We start from the raw sequence: 20,409 nt of genomic DNA, 5'->3' as shown, positions 1-20,409 counted from the left end.
TATTTGAGAGAGGGGTGGGGAGGGGCAGAGGGAGAGAGAACTTCAAGCAGACTCTGCACCGAGCCCAGAGCCTGTCATGGGGCTCAATCCCACAATCTTGAGATCGTAACCTGAACTGAAACTGAGAGTCATTGCTTAACTGACTGTGCCACTCACGCACCCCTCTTTTCTTTCTTTTTAAAAAAATATGTTAAAGTGGAAGAGATATATAATTAATATCCATGTGCCACCATGTTTCCTCAAAAATTATCAACATTTTGCCAGTTTCTTAACGTCATTTTTTAAAGAAAAAAATCATCTTTTTCTCATAAAATAGTATATACTCATTCTAGAAGATTTAAGCAATGGAGGAAAACCCAAGGAAAAATATGTGGGTTTTTTTTTAAATAAATCACCTCAAATCCAGCCATCCAGAAATATAATAATCATAGAAGTATTATTATTAGATGTTATATTATATCAACATCATTCCAGATAACTGTTCTAGGCGTGTGTACAGATGAAATGCTGGTTCTGGCTGACTAGCTGGATAGCTCGGCAGATACATTTTTACAAAGTTGATCATTTATGCTACCTGTAAATAAAAACATATTCAATTTAATTCTGCTTGACTTTTTGAGGCAAAAAAGAAACTGAAGTGAACCTGAAGAGATTGCTGAACTTCAAACAAATGTTTTTCCACACAGACAGGTTTCTTAAATGAGCCCTTAAATTATGAAAAGAGATTGTGAAAAACATGAAAAGGCTGGAGTTATTCTTTTTAAAAAAATTTTAGACAATCATAATTTTGGGCCATATTAATTGACTCACTAATGTAAGATATGAGGTTACTGACATCTCACATTTCTTTCCCCTTCCTTATCCCCACCTTCAGATTTTTGTCAGTTAAGTTATTTTAATTTGGGAAGGCAGTGTAATATGGTGGTTAGTGGAACCTGAGTTCGGCGACCAGACCACCAGGTTACTCAACTCTATGTCTTGGTTTTCCTCATCTGTAAAGAAGGGTAGAGTTGTTGGGGAATGTAAATGAGTTAATGGACATAAAGAATCAGGTGTATAATAAGCATTCAGTAAACATTATTTATAGTTATGCCTTTATATTGTAGGGATTTATAATACTTGCATTCTGTTCTATAATCCTGATATTCTTTCCATATTTAAATGGATTCTGCTCACGACCAACCAGTCTTTTTAAAAGGGCTTCTCTATTTCTGAATTTTTTGATTCATCTCTATATTGGCTTGATTTTGTTACCATATAATTTTTTCAAGAAAGCTGATGTTATATTCCCTAAGTTCTTCTAATTTTGAAGAGGTATTTCTGCTGCTTTTATACTTGAGCAAGATCTTAGGTATAATATTCCTGGGTTATACTTTGTTTCTTTCAAAATGTTGTGTTAATTCACTTATCATTGAATGTTGCTTTAGAGAAGTCTGATGCAGCCTAAATTCTCTTTTGTATATGATGTGCTTTTGGGGGGATTTTAAAATCTTTTAAATTAACACTCAGTAAATTAACTCTTTATACATTGTGTAAATTCACAGTTTTTTGGTTGATAGTTCTGTGAGTTTTGACTCATAATAGTCATGTAACCGCCATCAGAGTAAAGATACAGATATTTCTATCACCATAAAACATTTCCTTGTGTTGTATTTTATAATCACTCTTCTTCTGAACTCCATTCCGTGGCAACCACTAATATGTTCTTTCTTTATAGCCTTGCTTTTACTCAGAATGTCACAAATGGAATCATATAGTATGTGGTCTTTTGAGTCTGGTATATTTTACTTAGCATAAACATATTTGAGATTCATCCATGCTGTGACTATCAATAGTCTCTGTTTTTATTGCTGAGTAGCATTTCATTGAAAGGATATACCATAGTTTGTTCATCCATTTATTAGTTGTAGAACATTTGGATTGTTTACAGTTTGGGGTGATTATGAATAAAGTCACCATAAACATTTGTATATAGGTTTTTGTGTGAATATTTTCTGGATATATTTAATTTGCCTTCTGTAAAGATTCTTTCTCCAAATAAGATCACATTCAGATGTACTAGGGGCCTGAACTTCAGCATATGAATTTTAAGGGGATTCAGTTCAATGTATAACACTTGATTTTTCACTTACACCACAAATATTATCTGCTACATGCCAGGCACTAGTCTAGGTACTAGGAACACAAAGATAATGAGGCTCAGTTTCTTCCCTTTTGGTGAATGGAAAGATAAGAATTAATGAACAGGCATTTGCAATGTTATGCAATACGTATTATCATAGGTAAGCCAACTTATTATGAGTCCACCTCCATGAGACATTTAATCCTGACTTGATTAGATCAGGAATGACGTCTCGGAGGAAGAGTTTATGCTGGATCCTGTGGATGCAATAGCTGCATAATTGTTCTCCCTACTTCCAAACCACACCCTCAGTTACCCAGCCCTGGACTCTGCCACCCAGTTAATCTTTCCAACCACCACCTTAGTTAAGACATTCCCTGGTTGAGAAACCTCTAATGACTCCTCATCATCAACAGAACTAACTCCAAAAAAATTCTTTATCCTGGCTTTTGGTGCCTCCACAATCAAGTACCACCATTGGAATCTACCGTTCCTGTTTTGATCTTTCTTTTGTTGCCCTCCTTAATTCTATGTATTATCAAAATAGATTAACAAACATTTTGGAAATGTGCCAGGAGCTCTTCTATAATTGCATGAAGGCAGGATTTGTTTGTTTGTTTGTTTGTTTTCTATTATATCACTGGCACCTAAAACAGTGCTTGACATCTAACAGATTCTTAAGAATATTAGTTGATATATATGCACCCAACATAGGATTACCAAAATATAGAAAGCAAATATTAACAGATCAAAAGGGAGAAAATGACAGCAATACAATAATAGTAGGGATTTTAACATCCCACTTGATCAATGGATAGGTTAGACAGAAATTAATAAAGAAACATCAGCCTTAAATGACACATTAGACCAGGTAGACTTAGTAGATAGATACAGAACATTCCATGCAAAAGCAGCAGAATTCACATTCTTCTCAAATGCATATGGAACAATTCCAGGATAGATCACATGTTAGACCACAAAACAAGTCTCAGTAAGTTCAAGAAGATTGAAATCATATCAAGCATCTTTTCTGACCACAATGGTATGAAACTAGAAATCAATTTTAAGAAGAAAACTGGAGGGGTGCCTGGGTGGCTCAGTCAGTTAAGCATCTGCCTTTGGCTCAGGTCATGATCCCAGAGTCCTGGGATTGAGCCCTGCATCAGGCTCACTGTTCATGGAGAGCCTGCTTCTCCCTCTCCTCCCCACTCATGGTCTCTCTTGCTATCTCTCAAATAAATAAAATAAAATAAAATAACTGGAAAACTACAAATACACACAGATTAAACAACATGTGACTGAACAGCTACTAAGTGATAGAAGTCAAAGGAGAAATAAAAACACCTAGAATGAAAACAAAAATACAACTTTCCAAAACTTTGGGATGTAGCAAAAGCAGTTCTAAGAGGGAAGTCCATAGCAATACAGGCCTACCTCAAGAAACAAGAGAAATCTCAAACAATTTAATTTTATATTGAAAGGAAGTAGAAAAAGAACAAATCAAGTCCAATGTTAGTAGAAGGAAGAAAATAATAAAGATCAGAGCAGAAATAAATGAAATAGAGACAAAGGCCAAAAAGGTCAATGGAACTAAGAGCTGGTTCTTTGAAAAGATAAAATTGACAAACCTTGAACTAGGCTCACCAAGAAAAAAAAGAGAGGATGCAAATAAAAAAAGATCAGAAATGAAAAAGAAGTCACAACTCGTACTGTAGAAATACAAAGGATCATGAAACTATTAACTGTCCAACAAATTGGACAGTCTAGAAGAGATAAATTCCTAGGCATTTATCTTCCTGATATCTTCCAATACTGAATCAGGGAGAAATAGAAAGTCTTAATAGAGTAATTGCTAGTAAGGATATTGAATCATTAATCAAAACCTTCCAACAAACAAAAGTCCACGACCAGACAGCTTCACTGGTGAATTCTACCAAACATTCAAAGAAGATTTAATACCTATCCTTCTCTAACTCTTCCAAAAATTAAAGAGGAGGGAAGCCTTCCAAAGTCATTTCACAAGGCCAGCATTACCCTGATACCCAAGCCAGACAAGGAATTACAGGTTAATATCCTTTATAAACCTAGATGCACAAACTGGCAACAAAATATTAGCAAACTGAATTCAACAATAAATTAAAATGATCATACCCTGTGATCAAGTGGAATTTACTCCAGGGATGCAAGGATGGTTCAGCATCCACAAAACAATCAATGTGATACAGCATATTAACAAAATGAAAAGTAAAAATTATATGGTCATCTCAGTAGATGGACAAAAAGCATTTGACAAAATTCAACATCCATTTATGATAAAAACTCTCAACAAAGTGGGTATAGAGGGAACATATCTCAACGTATAAAGGCCATATATTAAAAACCCATAGCTATTATCATACTTAACTTTCACGTGAAAGCTGAAGGTTTTTCCTTTAAGGTAAGTATCAAGACAAGGATGCTCACTATCCCCACTTTATTAAACATGGTATTAGAATCCTAGCCACATCACCTAATCCAGAAAAAATAAAAGACATCCAAATTGGAAAAGAGGAGGTAAAACTGCCACCATTTGCAGATGACATGATACTGTATATAGAAAACCCTGAAGACTCCACTAAAAAACTACTAGAAGTGATCAATGAATTCAGTAAAGTTTCGGGATACAAACTTAATATGCAAAAATCTGTTGCATTACTATACACTGATAACAAAGTATCAGAAAGAGAAATCAAGAAAATGTTACATTTACAACCACATTGAAAAGAATAAAATATGTAGGAATAAATTTGACCAAGTAGGTGAAAGATCTTTTCTATACTGAAAAGTATAAGGCATTGAAGAAAGAAACTGAACGTATCCTGGGCTTATGGATTGGAAGAACTAATATTGTTAAAGTGTCCATACTACCAAAGCAATCTACAGATTCAGTGCAATCCCTATCAAAATTCCAATGACATTTTTCACAAAACTAGAGCAAATAATCATATTTGTATGGAACCACAAAGGACCTTGACAAGCCAAAACAATCTTGAGAAAGAACAAAACCAAAGTTATCACACACTCAGATTTCAAACTATACTACAAAGCTATAGTAATCAAAACAGTATGATATTGGCATAAAAACAGACACATTGATCAATGGGAGTGGAGAGTCCAGAAATAAGCCCACACATATATGATCAAAGAAGTCAAGAATATATGATGGGGAAAGGACTGTCTCTTCAATAAATGGTATTGGGAAAACTGGGCCATTATCTTACACCTTATGCAAAAATCAACTCAAAATGGATTAGAGACTTGAATGTTAAGACTTGAAACCATAATCCTCCTAGAAGAAAATATCGGCAGTAAACTCCTTCACATCAGCCTTAGCTATGTTTTGTTTTGTTTTTTGGTTCTGATTCCAAAGGCAAGAAGGAAAACAAAAGCAAAAGTAGACAAACAGAACTACATCAAACTAAAAGGCTTCTGCAGAGGGCACCTGGGTGGCTCAGTCGGTTGAGCGTCCAGCTCTTGGTTTTGGCTCAGGTGGTGATCTTGGAGTCCTAGGACTGAGCCCTGTGTCGGGCTCTTTGCTCAGTGGGGAGTCTGCTTCCCCTCTCCCTCTCCCTCTGCCCCTCCCCTGGCTCGCTTTCTCGCTCTAAAATAGATAAATCTTAAAAAAAAAAAAAAAAAAAAAAAGCTTCTACAGAGTGAAAGAAACCATCAACAAAATGAAAAGTCAACCTACTGAATGGGAGAAGATATTTGCAAATCATATATCCAATAAGAAATAAATATCCAACATGTATAAAGAACTCATACAACTCAGTAAAAAATGAACAATCCAATTAAAAATGGGCAGAGGATTTGAATAGACATTTTTCCAAAGAAGACACACAAATGGCCACCAGGCACAAGAAAAGATGCTCAACGTCACTAATCATCAAGAAAACTGAAATCAAAACCAAAGTGAGGTATCACCTTACACCTATCAGAATGGTTATCATCAAAAAGACAAAAAATAACAAGTATTGGCCAGGATGTGAAGAAAAGTAAATCTTTGAGTACAGTTGTGGGAACATAAATTGGTTTAACCAGTATGGAAAACAGTAGAGGTTCCTCAAAAAATTAAAAACAGAGCTACCATATAATCCAGCAATTCTACCGGGTATTGATCTGAAGAAAACAAAAACACTGATATAAAAAAAATATGTTAACTGCAGCATTACTTATCATTGTTGTACATCTAAAACTAATATAATATTGTATGTCAATTATACCACAATAAATAAAAATCAATCATATCTAGTAAAAAAAAACAAGATATGGAAGTAATCTAAGTGTTCATCAATGATCAACAGGTAAATGGATAAAGAAGATATGGTGTATATATGTGTTTGTGTGTGTGGAACTTGAAGGTACTGTGCTAAGTGAAGTAAGTCAGACACAGAAGAACAAATACTGCATGGACTCACTTATATGTGGAATCTAAAAAAAAACAAAACACAGACTTATAGATACAGAAAAAAGATTGGTCATTGCCACAGGGAGGGGAAATGGAGTGAAATGAGTGAAGGGGGTTAGGAGGTACAAACTTCAGTTATAAAATAAGTAAGTCACAGGGATATAATGTACAGCATGGGGAATATGGTCAATAGCATTGTATTAACTTTGTAAGATGACAGATGGCTAACCAGATTTATTGTGGTAACCATTACATGATGTATAGAAACGTCAAATCACTATGTTGTACACCTGAAACTAACATAATGTTGTATGTCAATTATACCTTAATAAGTAAAAATCAATCGATCCTATCCAATAAAAAGAAAAAAAGCAATAGTATTAGTTGAGTAAACAAATGAATGAGTTTTCCCTTGGAGGTCCCTTTGCTTGCAGTGCATGTCCCTACTCTCTGCCAGGTGCACACATTTTTGCCTATTGAAATCTTACTCTCAAAGTTCAGGTCATATATCCTCCCCTCCATCATGCATTTCTTCCTGGTCACATGGGCCAGAAGTGAGCCTTCATTCCTAGAAGGTGTAGTACTCTCTGTCAGCTGTTTGCCTGACCCAGTGTTCTGCTTTGCATTTTAGATATCTGTGTAGGCAATTATTTTTCCTGCCAAATCGAAAGTTGTTTGAATTGAGGGACCACGGTTTTAAAATGATATTGTATCCTGCTCAGCACTTTCTTGCACAGTAACAAATGCTCAAAAACTACCTTTGGTTTGAACAGAAAATGAATGAGGGGAGTATGGCATTTATTGGAAAGAAGTGGAGAAGACCTAAGGGGTGGGGTATTTGGTCTGGCCCCTTTGCCTTGCCTTTTTTTTTTTTTTCTGAGTTTACAACATTTCAAAATTCATTCAGCAGATACTTATCAAGCACTGATTTTACTCAAGGCATTGTTCTAGGACATAGGTTACAAATAGGAATTAAACTGTCCTTGAGGTATTCCTCACTTCTTGTGACAGAGAATCAAGTCCTATTGGTCCTGGTGGTCACTTCCATCTGTACGGTTTTTTGGATGCTTTTCTCAGACTTACTCATCCCATTTTCTAGAATCTTTCCATGGGTTGAGGCTATCTGAGGGCAGGGTTCCCGTCTTCATTGTCCTGTTCCCTACTGCATTGGACAGAGTTTTATACCTGCTAATACTTTAAGCAGGTTCTTTATTTACCCTAAATGTTCTCTGAGTCTTGTCTAAATTTGCTTGGTGTTTCCAGTGATAAATGCTAGATTGGGGCCAGAGATTGGCAAGGATACTAATGGCTCTGCTTAGATTGGGAAGCCCTCTGTTATCACAAGAATGACAGTAAGCACGATATACAGCATGCTTAGCATTGTGCTAACGGTTTGCATGACTTCTGTTTCCTGCTGGAGCCTGTTGCTAATATCACTGGTTTCTTTCTTTTTTTTTTTTTTTTAAGATTTTATTTATTTATTTGAGAGAGAGAGAATGAGAGACAGAGAGCATGAGAGGGAGGAGGGTCAGAGGGAGAAGCAGACTCCCTGCTAACAGCAGGGAGCCCGATGCGGGACTCGATCCCGGGACTCGATCCCGGGACTCCAGGATCATGACCTGAGCCGAAGGCAGTCGCTTAACCAACTGAGCCACCCAGGCGCCCCAATATCACTGGTTTCTTGTCATATTAATATGTTGAAGTTGTTAACGTCTAAAGTTTACCTGCTTCTTTGCTCAAACTCATGACTACTGATAAAATTGCAGAGCTCAAGCCAAACAGAAGTGTAATCTGAGTTAGTCTGGTGGGTCTTGCATGTGTAGTGTTATCTTTTCCTGAGGCATCTGATATTAAAAAGTACCTCTATTGGGGCGCCTGGGTGGCTCAGTCAGTTAAGTGGCTGCCTTCAGCTCAGGTCATGGTCCCAGGGTCCTGGGATCGAGCCCCACATCAGGCTCCCTGCTCGGCAGGAACCCTGCTTCTCCCTCTCCCACTCCCCCTGCTTGTGTTCCCTCTCCTGCTGTGTCTCTCTGTGTCAGATAAATAAATAAAATATTAAAAAAAAAAAGTACCTCTATTAAGGGGAAGTAAAGAAGTGGAAATCAAGATGAAATAATGGAATAGTAAGGAATGCAGTGGCTGGTAAAGATACTTGTATTGAGGTCCTGCTTGACATGGAAATTACAACTCTTAAACCTGATCGAAGGGCAGGCCTGAGTCTATCCATATAGAGAGAGTGTTGATACGTACTATCAGGTCATTGTTATTGGGAATGAGAAACACCCATTTTATTTAAACATGCTGTATAGCAGTCAGAAAAACTTAAGTTCGTGGAAGTGGCATAACAGTTACCCTTTTGAGTTCAACCCTATGCTGTCCTGTGTTTATGAATTTAGAGTGTGTCATCTGCATCATCAAAGAGACGGTGGCCCAAGATAATTCTAAATAGCAGATATATAAAAGTCACTAGAAAGTCTTCTGTGGTGCTGCAAAGTGTGCTTAACATAGTAACCATGTCTTATTTAAACAAAGTCATGATTAGCTTATCCTGAGCACCTATCAGCAGGACAAGCAGCACTTAGATGGCTGGGCTCACTCTCAGAGCTTCAGTCCATATTAGAAATGTCACTACAGAGTAATCTCTTCAACGCACAGTTTCAGCCAACATTGTTTCTCAAAGTTAATCTCTTCTTCCTTGTGGGATTACCACTTTCTGCTCTTATTTCAGGCTCCTCTTCCTCTCTGAAGCCCTGTGCTCCCCCATGTCACTGTGTGGTAAACGCACTACCAATTACCCTAGAGAAACCACTGGGGTCCCTGTCATTTCTCAGTGCTTGACTTAGATATTGGCATGGGATGCACCTCTGGGAAGGGATGTTTCAAGGGCTTCTGGGGAGCATTGGGAAGGGGTTCGAAGCTCCTAAAAAGGAGACACAAAGAAAAGGCCCCTTTACTGATCTGGATGAAGGTGTATGAGATTGTGATATTTGGAATGACTGCCACTATCTTTTTCCACCAAAATGACAAGACAGATATTAATCAACTCAGAAGACGACATTTCCCTACCTTTAGACCTCTTTTTCTAGAACTCATCCTCTTACTGCTTAAGCCACTTCCAACTGCGTGTTCTCTTACAGACAAATCTCTTCCCTGATACCATAACATTCCTGTTTGCAAAACAGAAAGTTAGATAGTTTCTTTATTTGATATTTGTGGTCAGTTTTGTTTGCCTAAAAGGCAAGGCTAATATTCTAATTTTCTGTGATTTACCAAGACCTAAGATGTAGCAGTGATTTTCCCTTTCCCAAATGTTTGGGAACTTCAAGCTTATTTCACTCTCAAAATAGGAGGTTAGTTTCCTTATATCTTGGGTGTATGTGCTGACTAAAAGGTCTATCAGATTTCACATTCTTATGGGATGTTTTGCATCACCAGAGAAAACTTTCCAGTATTGATTGCGTCTCCTGTTCCTGCCCTTCTTGACCCAGATGTCTTATCATATCCAGGTGACATTCATTAACTGGATCCTTTGTCACGAATTTTATGCCATTTCCTCATGTTGTGGGTGTTGTGTCTGAGAATGGCTTATGCAGCATTGAGAAAGGTTCCCAAACCTGGCCCATCATCAGAATCTCCCCAAATATACTAACTGAATCCAGATTTCTCTCCAGGTAATTCTGATTTTCAACCAGGCCTGTCAACCGATGAGATAAGGGATAGGAAAATGGGAAAAATTGTAGTGACCTGATTCCATACCTGAAGTAAATGGCTCCAAACCTCAACTGACAAAGTCAGCTATGTAAGAACAAAATTGTATTTCTTTATAGCTTAATTTTAATTTTTTTAATAAAGGTTTCTTTATTCTTTTGGGTGGCAGGAACCTATTTCAAGCAATTCTAAATATGGCTACTCCACTCCATCCCCCTCAGCAAGTTAAAACTAGCTTATATAAGATCAAGTTAGTTGGAAGGAGGAGCCCTTTAGTCCTTGATGTCCTTTGTCTACATGGCTATCCCCTGAGACATCCAAGGTCGCATCAGCTCTTTGGCCACTTGTCCCCGCAGATCTCTGCTGTTGCTAGCTGCATGACTCCTTCATTTTCTACAGCTCTTCTGCGGTTCTTCCGGGTCTATCGAGGATACTCAGAAGTGTCTCTGCTGCTCCTCTCCATGCCCGAGGAAGAGAAATGCTCTACACCACCCTGAGGCCCCATCACCCACCTCTTCCCCCTCTACCCAGGCAACTGAGCCTGACCACTCCTGTTCCCTCTTCCCATAAGCCTACCTGACATCTTGCCAGGGCTTCTTGCCCTTCTCTTTGAGATCGGCACTAATTGCTTTCCCTCCTACTCCTCCTCCATCAGTCCTGAAGCTTGCTTTTCTGTGCTAGGAGGCATGGAAACCTCAGATGTTTCCTCTCAGAGCTCTTGTTTATGTCCTTCTGTTCTTCTGTATGGCTAAAGTGCCTAAGCTTTCCTAACTCCTAAGCTGGGATAAAACTTTCTGTTTCTCTGCCTTCTGCTGTTCTGTTTCATTCCTGAGACAATTTATACAACCTAGCTATGGAATAGAAATGGCCAAAAAAAGTGGGGGGAGTGATAAAGGAAATCCCAAGAAGAAGCATATATATTTTTTAAATGACAGATTTGTAGTAGACAAAAATACATGTTGGACATCTTGTATGGAATGTATTTTGCTTCTGCAGTGTGTGTGTGTGTGTGTGTGTGTATTGTACATTCACACATACTTGTATGGTAATTAGCAACATTGAAAATCTATCATTTGAAATCATTTTTCACTGAGTCTATTTCAGGTTCTAAATTCACTTTCTTTTAATTGGAGTTCACGGTAGATGATAGAGAAAAAGATTTAAACTAATATGCTGGAATATACATATAAATGAGTGTTTCCTCAGTTACCTCAGGCTACTATACATTTATTCCACTAACATTTCTATGACTAAACATTTCTGGATTTTTTTTAATTGTCTTAATGTTACAAAGCATGTTGAAAATGTTAATAGTAAATTATGAGTAAAGCGACTCTGTTGCCCCCGCTTCCCACCCCACTCAACAAGGTGGAGCTCAGCTTCATCTATTTACCTTCAGAATCATTCTTTTTTTTTTTTTAAAGATTGTATTTATTTATTTGAGGGGGGGTTGGGGGTAGGTGCAGAGAGGGGAGGAGGGAGAGGGTGAAGCAGACTCCCTGCTGAGCAGGGAGCTCAACTCAAGGCTCAGACCCTGAGATCCTGAGCCAAAGTCAGACACTTAACTGACTGAACCATCCAGACACCCCCAGAATCACTTTTTTTTTTTTTAAGATTTTATATATTTACTTGACAGAGAGATACAGCCAGAGAGCACAAGCAGAGGGAGGTGCAGAGGGAGAGGGAGAAGCAGACTCCCCGCTGAGCAGGAAGCCTGATGCGGCTCGATCCCTGAGCTGAAGGCAGACGCTTAACGACTGAGCCACCCAGGCGCTCCCCCCAGAATCATTCTTAACTTATAATTGGTTATGGCCTGATTTTTAGAAGTAGTAGACAAAGATTTTTTTCCCTTAGAGCCACTTAAATGACATTCTGAAAAACTCTGAAATCATTTTGTGAAGAAAAGCTCAAAATTTTTTTTGAATGACAGCATCACTGAAATAAACGTATAATTGCTAAAATGATGACTCTGAACTAACTACTCCTATCTGGATGAATAAATGTTGGTAGTTTAGTTTAAACTAGGGATTGGCAATTTGGCAATTTCTCGAAATTTTTTGGTTGTCTCAACTGGGGAGTTCCTGGCATCTAGTGGATAGAGGCCAGGGTCGGTGCTGAACATCCTACATTGCTTAGGACAGCTTCCCAAACTAAGAATTGTCTGTCTCCAAATGTCAGTACAACCAAGGTTGAGAAATCCAGGTTTAAACAAATGAATTATAATTCTATAGTCATTCCTCACATGTTAATGTGCTTAAAAGTTTCTGATCCCTTTCCCCCAGCCTCAGTCTAACTAAACCATTGGGATGGAAAAACTCAGGCACCCAAACCTTCTGTCCACAGACTCACAACCTCTTTGAGGCTTGCTTTCTGCTTACATACAGAGGATGGGGGTGGAAAGGGAAACTGGATCCAGGGAGGAAACAGGCGGGGTGGGGAATACACAGGAAACCTGCAGATTAATATCGAGGTGGAGGTTTCCCTGGCAGTCTTTGAATTCTTCCTGAGATTTTTACTTCTTATCTCAGCGTTTTTTCTTCTCAGCTCTCTGGTTTTCCAGTGTCATTACTCAGAGAGAGGCTGACACTTTTCACTTGAAGACCTTTTACCACCCAATAGCCTGAGGTCCCAGTGCCCCGTTCTGGACTCATTGCTGAAACTCCCCTGTCCTCTTCTAATGAGTCAGGATTGAGTGCTTTTTCCTTTTGCTTCCCAAGCTGGCTCTGCTCTCCTCCTTTGAAACACTGTCTGCATTTGAAGACATGTTTCCCTTATCAGTTCTCCGATGAGCAATTATGATTTCTATGGAATAGCCTGATTTGCTCTGTCCCTCTCTCCTTCCTTGCTTTATACAAGGGTAAAGTTTCAAACCACCACCTAATTATGGGGCCAGGTATGGCTTTCCGCAGGAAGGCCAGCTGTTTTGTTCTTACCCTGCTGTCGTCATTCCACCATAGACCTCCATCCCTATGCTGGTACCTTCCTGTAGCTTCTTTTGTGTGTCCCCCAGCAGTATCTGCGGCTAGCCAGATGTGTTCTTGCGGGTTTTGTCCCTGATGTCTGATTTCCAAAGAAAAGATCAGTGGGGAGCCCAAAACCTTCCAAACAGCCAAGAGAAAGGGAAAACCATATGGCCTTTTTCCTGGATCATAGACACGCCCTAGGAAAGCCATATGCTGACTCTACCACTCCTTTCCCCCCAGAGAAGGTGTCCTGTACATATTTTACAGGATTTAGATAAATCTCTACACATGAGGATTAACCTGGAAATGGTGGGCCATGGTTTTAGGTTTCTAGACTCCTGCTAGGTACTTCCTATCACAGGCAATTCTAAGGTCCCATCCTTGTCTGAGTGCATTCCACCAAGAAGTTCTTTCAGATGAGTTCTGCCTTGCAATTACTGTTAAGATAACTTTGAGCCAAATGGATGAAGTGATCAGATACCCCAAGCATACCCTCTGTGTTCTGGTGTTCTATCCATGCTGCACTTGTGGCTGAGTAGTCTCCAGGGAAGCTGCCCGTGGGAAGGGCCTTCTGCTGGCTGCAGGCACGTTTCTCATATTTGAACTTGACATCTTCAATGTACGGGACACCTTCTCCATCAGCTTGGGCTAGTCTGGGCAGTTTCAGCCTTTTCTTTACCAAATGACCCAGTCACCATGTGATGCTGTCAAAAACAAGGAGAATTCATGGGTCAGTTGTACATAGTAGAATTCTAGTACCAGTCCTCCATCAATAAGCTCCTGTTGACTGCTACATAGTTTTGAGGTCCTTGGAGGTGGACCCCTCCAGTGCCTCCCTTGTCTCTTCCCTTGATGGAAGTGTGGTCATTTGTCTACCATTTTTGAGTTTTAAGTCTGCTTCACCTACAGGAGAACCCTGATTTTTGTGGCATCACTAGCCCTGAAATTTTATGTTATTAAGCATTTTAAATTGGTCATCAAGGCCCCAGTTCTGCTGTTAGCTAGAAGATATCTCTGTACCTTCACCACATGGAGTAAGTTTCTTCTCATCTCTGTGTACCACTGTCTAGCAGTCAAGTGTCCATGTTAAATCATATTGTAGTTAGGGGTCAACGAGATGCCTGACTCTAGTCTAAGTGCTATCTTTTGCAGGACAATGCAGGCTGCCCCAAATTCAGTCGTTAACAGTTTTCTAGACCAACCCCTACAATGTCATATTGGCATCCAGTCCAGTACTGTCCAGCCTAGAAAATTCTCAGCTGTGTTCTGTCACTTCCAACAAAGTTAAAGGATCAGGTTTTCTTTTCATGCCCCATCCTCACACAATGATGCACACGATGCACACTCCTTCTCTTCTGGTGGGCCCACAAAGTGTTAAGGACTGTTGGATGTCAGTTTATATAAAAGTAAAGGATCAGTGAGAGAGTCCACACTCCAGGAACTTGGGCTAATGGATCCCTTTCCTACCTCGCCAGTGCTCCATCTCTCACCTCCCTGGAGAACATCTGCTCCTGCTTCCCATCCAGCATGAGCTGCTCCTCTGACTGCCTTTCGCTTCTCCCCTCATTTCAGACTTGTGTAGTGTTTGGGATTAGAGAAACCAGCTCTGTTTACTGCCCGTGAATATTTCTGACCTGCATTAGACTGTGGTTTCTTGAATTTTTGTGCTTTTGGGAGTTTAGGGAGAGGAAAATGTCCTGTGTGGAATGAGTGGGGGGAAAAAGAAGAGGAAGGAATTGCGCAGAAAACAGAATAATACTTTGAAATGTAACCTCACCATATACCGTGTACAATTAGAATCCTACTCCTGGACCCACATCACACCTTCTTTGTAGAAAGGATCCATAGGGAAGCAAGAGCCCAGGCTGACTGGAGTAAGACCCTGGCTTCACCACAGCCAATCTTGAGTCTGAACTCAGCCTGAGGACATAAGATATACCAAAGCCATGCTGAGATACTTCCCTGAACTTGGAGACATCCTCTGGAGGGGATGGACCCTTGAGGAATTAAGATAAAAATCTCTCTTTTGTGTGTATGTGCATTTGTGTATGGATGTTTAAGTAGGAATATTCCAGCAAAGGTGCTGCTGATCTATTCTTTTTTTTTTCTTTGAAATATTTTAATTCTTTATTTTTGGATAGATAATATATTCACATGAGTTAAAAACCAAACAGTATGAGGTCTGCCTTCTACCCCTTCAGCCCATTTTGTACCTCATTCCCTTACCCATGGATATCTTTTCAGAATTTGTTTTGTGCTAATATACGTAAATGCAAATTTATATTCTCATTCCTTCCCTCCTTTTTTATATAGAAGTCATTTTAAAATTATGTAACTTCCTTTGCTTTTTTCACATAGAGATTTATCTTGGATACCTTTCCATATCAGCACATGGAGAACTTCCTCATTCTTACTTAAAATAGCATAATATTTCATGGTTTAGATGTATTATCATTTATTAACCAGTCCACTTTTATTAGACATTTGGCTTGTTTCCAGTCTTTTGCTGTTACTAACTGATGCAGTGAATGACCTTGAATATGTCATTCTGCATATGTACATGTGTATCTATGAGTTTCTAAGAGTAACATCGCTAGGTTAAAAAATATGCATTTATACTTTCTCCTAATAGTGCCAAATTGGCATTACTAAGGGTTATGATCATTTGCACTCCCACCAGCAATGTATGAGTTTGCCACAGTCTTCTCAACACATTTTTGGATTTAGGCCAATTGGGCTGATAAAAATGTTTGGACTTTAGCCCATCCACTGCAATAAAATATTGTAAATTTCTTACTATGATTAAAGGTAAGCAACTTTTCATATGTTTAAGAGCCATTCGTATTTCCTTTCCTATGAAATTTGCCCATGCTTTTCATGGCTTATAGGTCTTCTTATCAATTTCTTAGAACTCTATATATTAAGGAGAGTAGCATTTGTCTGTGGTATGAATTGAACATATTTTTTCCTGTATGTCATTTTTTACTTTTTAATTTTTTCCTCTTGATTTTCATGTGGTTACATTTGTTAGTCTTCTCTTACATCTTTTGTATTTTAAGTCAAAGTTAGAAAGTCCTTTCCCATTACAAGGCTAGAAAAGTATTCTCTCTGTTGTCATCTAGTACTTTCATGGTTCTGTTTTTCTTTTCTTTTTTTCTGTTTTTCTTATTTAAATTTTTGATCTACTTGGAGTTTATCTTGGTTTATAGTATAATGTTTGGATCCAGCTTCTTTTTCCCAGGTGGCTGTTTAGTTGTATCACACCATTTTTTGAAGAACTGCTGGTAATTCAGTGCCCACTGGTTTGAGATGCCACCTTTATCATATACTATATGTCTTAAAAATAAATATTTTATATTCTAAATATATATATATGTTTATATTCTAAAATGACTTTTAGAATGCTAGAAGAAAGTTTGAATTTTCCTGTTGCAGGCTTAAAGGATTTCTTTTTTGTGATAAAACCTATATAATGTAAAATTTACCATTTTTAAGTGTGAAGTTCAGTGACATTAAGTACACTTACATTGTTGTGCAACCATCACCACCATCCATCTCCAGAGCTATTTCATCTTCCCACTCTATGACTTTGGATCAAATACACTGTTCATTTTGTGGGACGCCATACATTTATAAGACGTATGCTGATTTCAGAGATGTTAAAATGTGGGAGACTGTACATCTGAGAATCTACAAAATACAGTTCTAAGTTCCTAACTGTATTTGATGTATTTCTGGATGTTTTGCTGTATTCCATTGGTTTGCTTCTTCATGTGTCAGTGTCACATTGTTTTAATTATTAAAGATTTAGATTATCTTTTAATATATAATAGAGCTCGTGTCCTTTCACTAGTGTTTTTTTTTTTTTTTTTTTCAGAAGACTTCTTTTTCCAACTATTCTTACCTATCTGTCCAGATAAATGAGGCAACTTTTCCCTGGCTATTGTAGATCTTCTTTCCTTCCCTCTTTCTACCTGTATTCCACTTAAATTGTAAAGACTTGCGTACAGAAGACCTTGTTATGCCTGAAGATCAGCTATAAGTCCTGGTTCAGAGTAGCTTCTCTGAATGTTTGTATATCTTCTTGACTTTTCTTCTACTGGGTTTTTATTTCAGAATTGCCATTGAAAGTAGTCCTTTCCTGATCTGCATTGTTGCTATAAAAAGGAGATGCACTTATGAACATTCTTAGAATCATTTACTCCTTTTATATCTTGCACATAGAATGTTAGCCCTTTTCAGCAAAGTAAGCATTGTTCTTATAATGATGAAAAATCTTAAATGTTTGCCACTGTATCAGGGTTTAATGCGGTTCACTAATGCATTTACCCTTAGTACAGGTCTGTTGTTTTGCCAAGTATTCCTATTAAATATTTAGCATTTATCATATTGTTTTATTAGAACTTGGCTTTATTTGCATTTATAGATCATAAACTCATTTCTTTTTTTCTTGTACTGAAGAACCCATTGTAAGAGCCAGTAAATCCTGTGGAAAATGGTCTTCAGTGATCTTACATCAAGAACCGTGCGTCTTTATGATAATTGGATCAAAGATGCTGGTAAGTAACCAAACTTCCTACTTAAGGCACATTTTTTCTTTTTATGTCCGATTCCAGTATTTAATAGGATTTCACTGAAACAGAATGAGAGACTGCAAGTTAACACCCCCTCATAGACACCTCAAATTTAATTTTTATTACTAGTTAACAATGGGGAAGTATCGGAGTTCTCATTACAAATATGTACAAAGATAGAGCTACACAGATGTTTATTATGATGTTTATAATAATGAAAATAGCTTTAATACCCAGTGAAGGAAATTGGTTAGTAGATGATGGTACATTCCAACTCAGCAGTCATTAAAAGTGATTTTTGGAGGCACAGTGCTCTTAGGCTTGCTTCTGCCCTAATGCTCCTAAGGGAAATAGCAGTTGATGCCAACAATGTTGATTCTTGAATGGGAGGGGCTGCACCCTCAGGGGTGTATCAGAAAGGGAGCGTTTCAGAGGGCATCCCTAAGTAACTCTGAAATGTCTGCCTTCTTGCTGTAACCTTTAAAAAAAAAAAAATCAGTATTCTAGGAACATTTAATGCCAAATCAAGTTTAAATACATTAAATGAAAAACAGGTTGTAAAACACCACATACATTACTTTTGTGAGAGCCATTGTCTCTGTGTGATAGGATTATGGGTAATTTCTATTTACTTATCTATATATTTTTTAATACCGCTCAAATGTGTGTTGCTTTTATAACCATCACAGAACATTTTAAAAATGTAACAAAGATGGGAATCCTGGGTGGCTCAGCTGGTTAAGCATCCAACTCTTGATTTCAGCTCAGGTCATGATCTCAGGGTCGTGAGATTTAGCCCTTCATTGGGCTCTGTGCCAGGCTCCCCGGAGCCAGCTTAAGATTCTCTCTCCCTCTCCCTCTGCCCCTCCTCCCATATATATATATGAGAAAGGTAAAACAATTTTTTTTTTTAAGATTTTATTTATTTGTGAGAGAGACAGAGAGTAAGAGAGAACACTAGTGGGGTGGGGGCAGAGGGAGAAGCAGACTTGCTGCTGAGCAGGGAATCCAATCCAGGGCTCAATCCCGGGACTCTGGGATCATGACCTGAGCCGAAGGCAGACGCTTAACTGACTGAGCCACCCAGGCACCCCTATATATATGACAAAGGTAAAACAATTTTTAAATAAACAAGGAGTCAGAGTGTTGTAGAGCTGAGGCAGACCTCATCAAAGGTGGTATCATCAAAGCTAACTCCTCATTTTAGAATTAAAGACTGAGGCTCAGAGATGTGACCTTGTTCAGAATGTGGCTAGTTGTTGGCAGGAAAGATTAGAACCTATGTTTCCTGATTTTGATTAGATTTCTGGTATTTCACATTTGAATTGTTTTACACATATTCATTAGCATCACGACATCAGCTTAGCTCTTCCCTATCAACCAGAAATCACGTGTCCTCCAAATTCAGGAAGAAAAAGTGCTATCTTGGCATTTAACACAACTGGAATTATTTTCCAATTTATGCAGATATCAGCAAAGATACACTGTGTCATGGTTGCCGTCTTTCTCAGGAGACAGCTAAAGACCAATTTTATTTCACTAAAAAATGTCCCAAAAGATTTGCCCTGGAAGAGCACCGAGGGTTTTTTTAGTAGCCTGTAAATAGTGAAGCTTCTATCTGGTAGGGAAATGGAGAATGACTGTTTCCATGTTTCTTCCTTTTTTTCTGTTTTTCAACTTATGTAATGATTCTGAGAACAAGTAGATTTCTCTAGAGGTCCGCCTTCTCTGAAGGTTTACAGTAGTTCTCATAAATTCAGTATTTAATTTAAATACTGTTTGTCTTGTTTTAATGGCTTTCACTTTTTTGTATTTTTAAAAATATTAATATTTTAATTGCTTTTCTAAGTAGAGGTATGCCTTGCTACCTGAAATGTCATGATTTGAACTTGGGAGCCAAGTAGATCTGGTTGCATGTTTTGAAATGGACCCGTTTGGAAGCACAAGTCCCTTGCTATTCACTATACCAAATGCAGGAACTCAAGAGAGGCAGATAATCAGTATCCTAACTCAAGAGCCAAATTGATTTAGATGATGATTAATATCTATATAGAGCTGGAAGTATAGGATGTTTTTAAATGAACAACTTCTGATTTCTACTTCCACTATTATCCATGTAATGACTCTCTGCTTTTTATTAGGAATACTTATATTGAAAAGCTGAGCAATATTAGGTCAGAAAAAGGAATGATGAAGGGCTCGAGGTGGTTAGGGAGAGACAGAGGGAGCCCCTGGAACAGCTTTGCAAACAGTACAGGGAAAGTGAGAGAGAGGGACAGGCATTGCTACATCTCTGTTATGCTAATTTGAAGTCATGAGAAAGGGGAGAGGGTATGGGGATGTATAATGAGAAGACCTAGATTTCAGTTAGACCATTTCGATGGACTGGCTAGGTGGTCTTGAACTAATTACTGTCTGTGTTAAAAAGGCATTTCTTTTTTAGCAAAACAGAGGTGAGGATGGTACCAATATGCATGAAAGTGCTCTGTGACTTAGGAAGTAATCCAACACAGATGGTGGTAGTTGTTACAGATGATGGAAAGAGTACTGTCATCTGAAAATACTTTTAACATAGCATATGCTTTTTAAAAATGT

The 20,409-nt window shown here is 38.3% G+C and overlaps 1 protein-coding gene across 4 annotated transcripts in view; it reads left to right on the top strand.

Annotated features, from left to right (window-relative positions):
- Positions 1–20,409, top strand: part of ELOVL7 (ELOVL fatty acid elongase 7) — a 75,991-nt gene that overhangs the window by 31,883 nt on the left and 23,699 nt on the right. The window contains exons 1-2 of one of the 4 annotated variants that reach the window (XM_035014484.1): positions 9,916–10,368; positions 17,702–17,799. In XM_035014484.1, coding sequence (XP_034870375.1) covers positions 17,736–17,799 — 64 coding nt within the window. In that variant the 5' untranslated portion in view covers positions 9,916–10,368; positions 17,702–17,735. Of the gene's footprint in view, positions 1–9,915; positions 10,369–16,709; positions 17,800–20,409 lie in introns of those variants that run through there. The other 3 variants (XM_035014482.1, XM_035014483.1, XM_035014485.1) reach the window with 3 other exon arrangements.

This window comes from Mirounga leonina, unplaced genomic scaffold (assembly GCF_011800145.1).
Source record: "Mirounga leonina isolate KUSES-001 unplaced genomic scaffold, KU_Mleo_1.0 Mir_168, whole genome shotgun sequence".
NCBI classification, from domain to species: domain Eukaryota; kingdom Metazoa; phylum Chordata; class Mammalia; order Carnivora; family Phocidae; genus Mirounga; species Mirounga leonina.
Note: the sequence above shows the minus strand (reverse complement) of the source record. Positions and strands in the feature narration are given on the sequence as shown.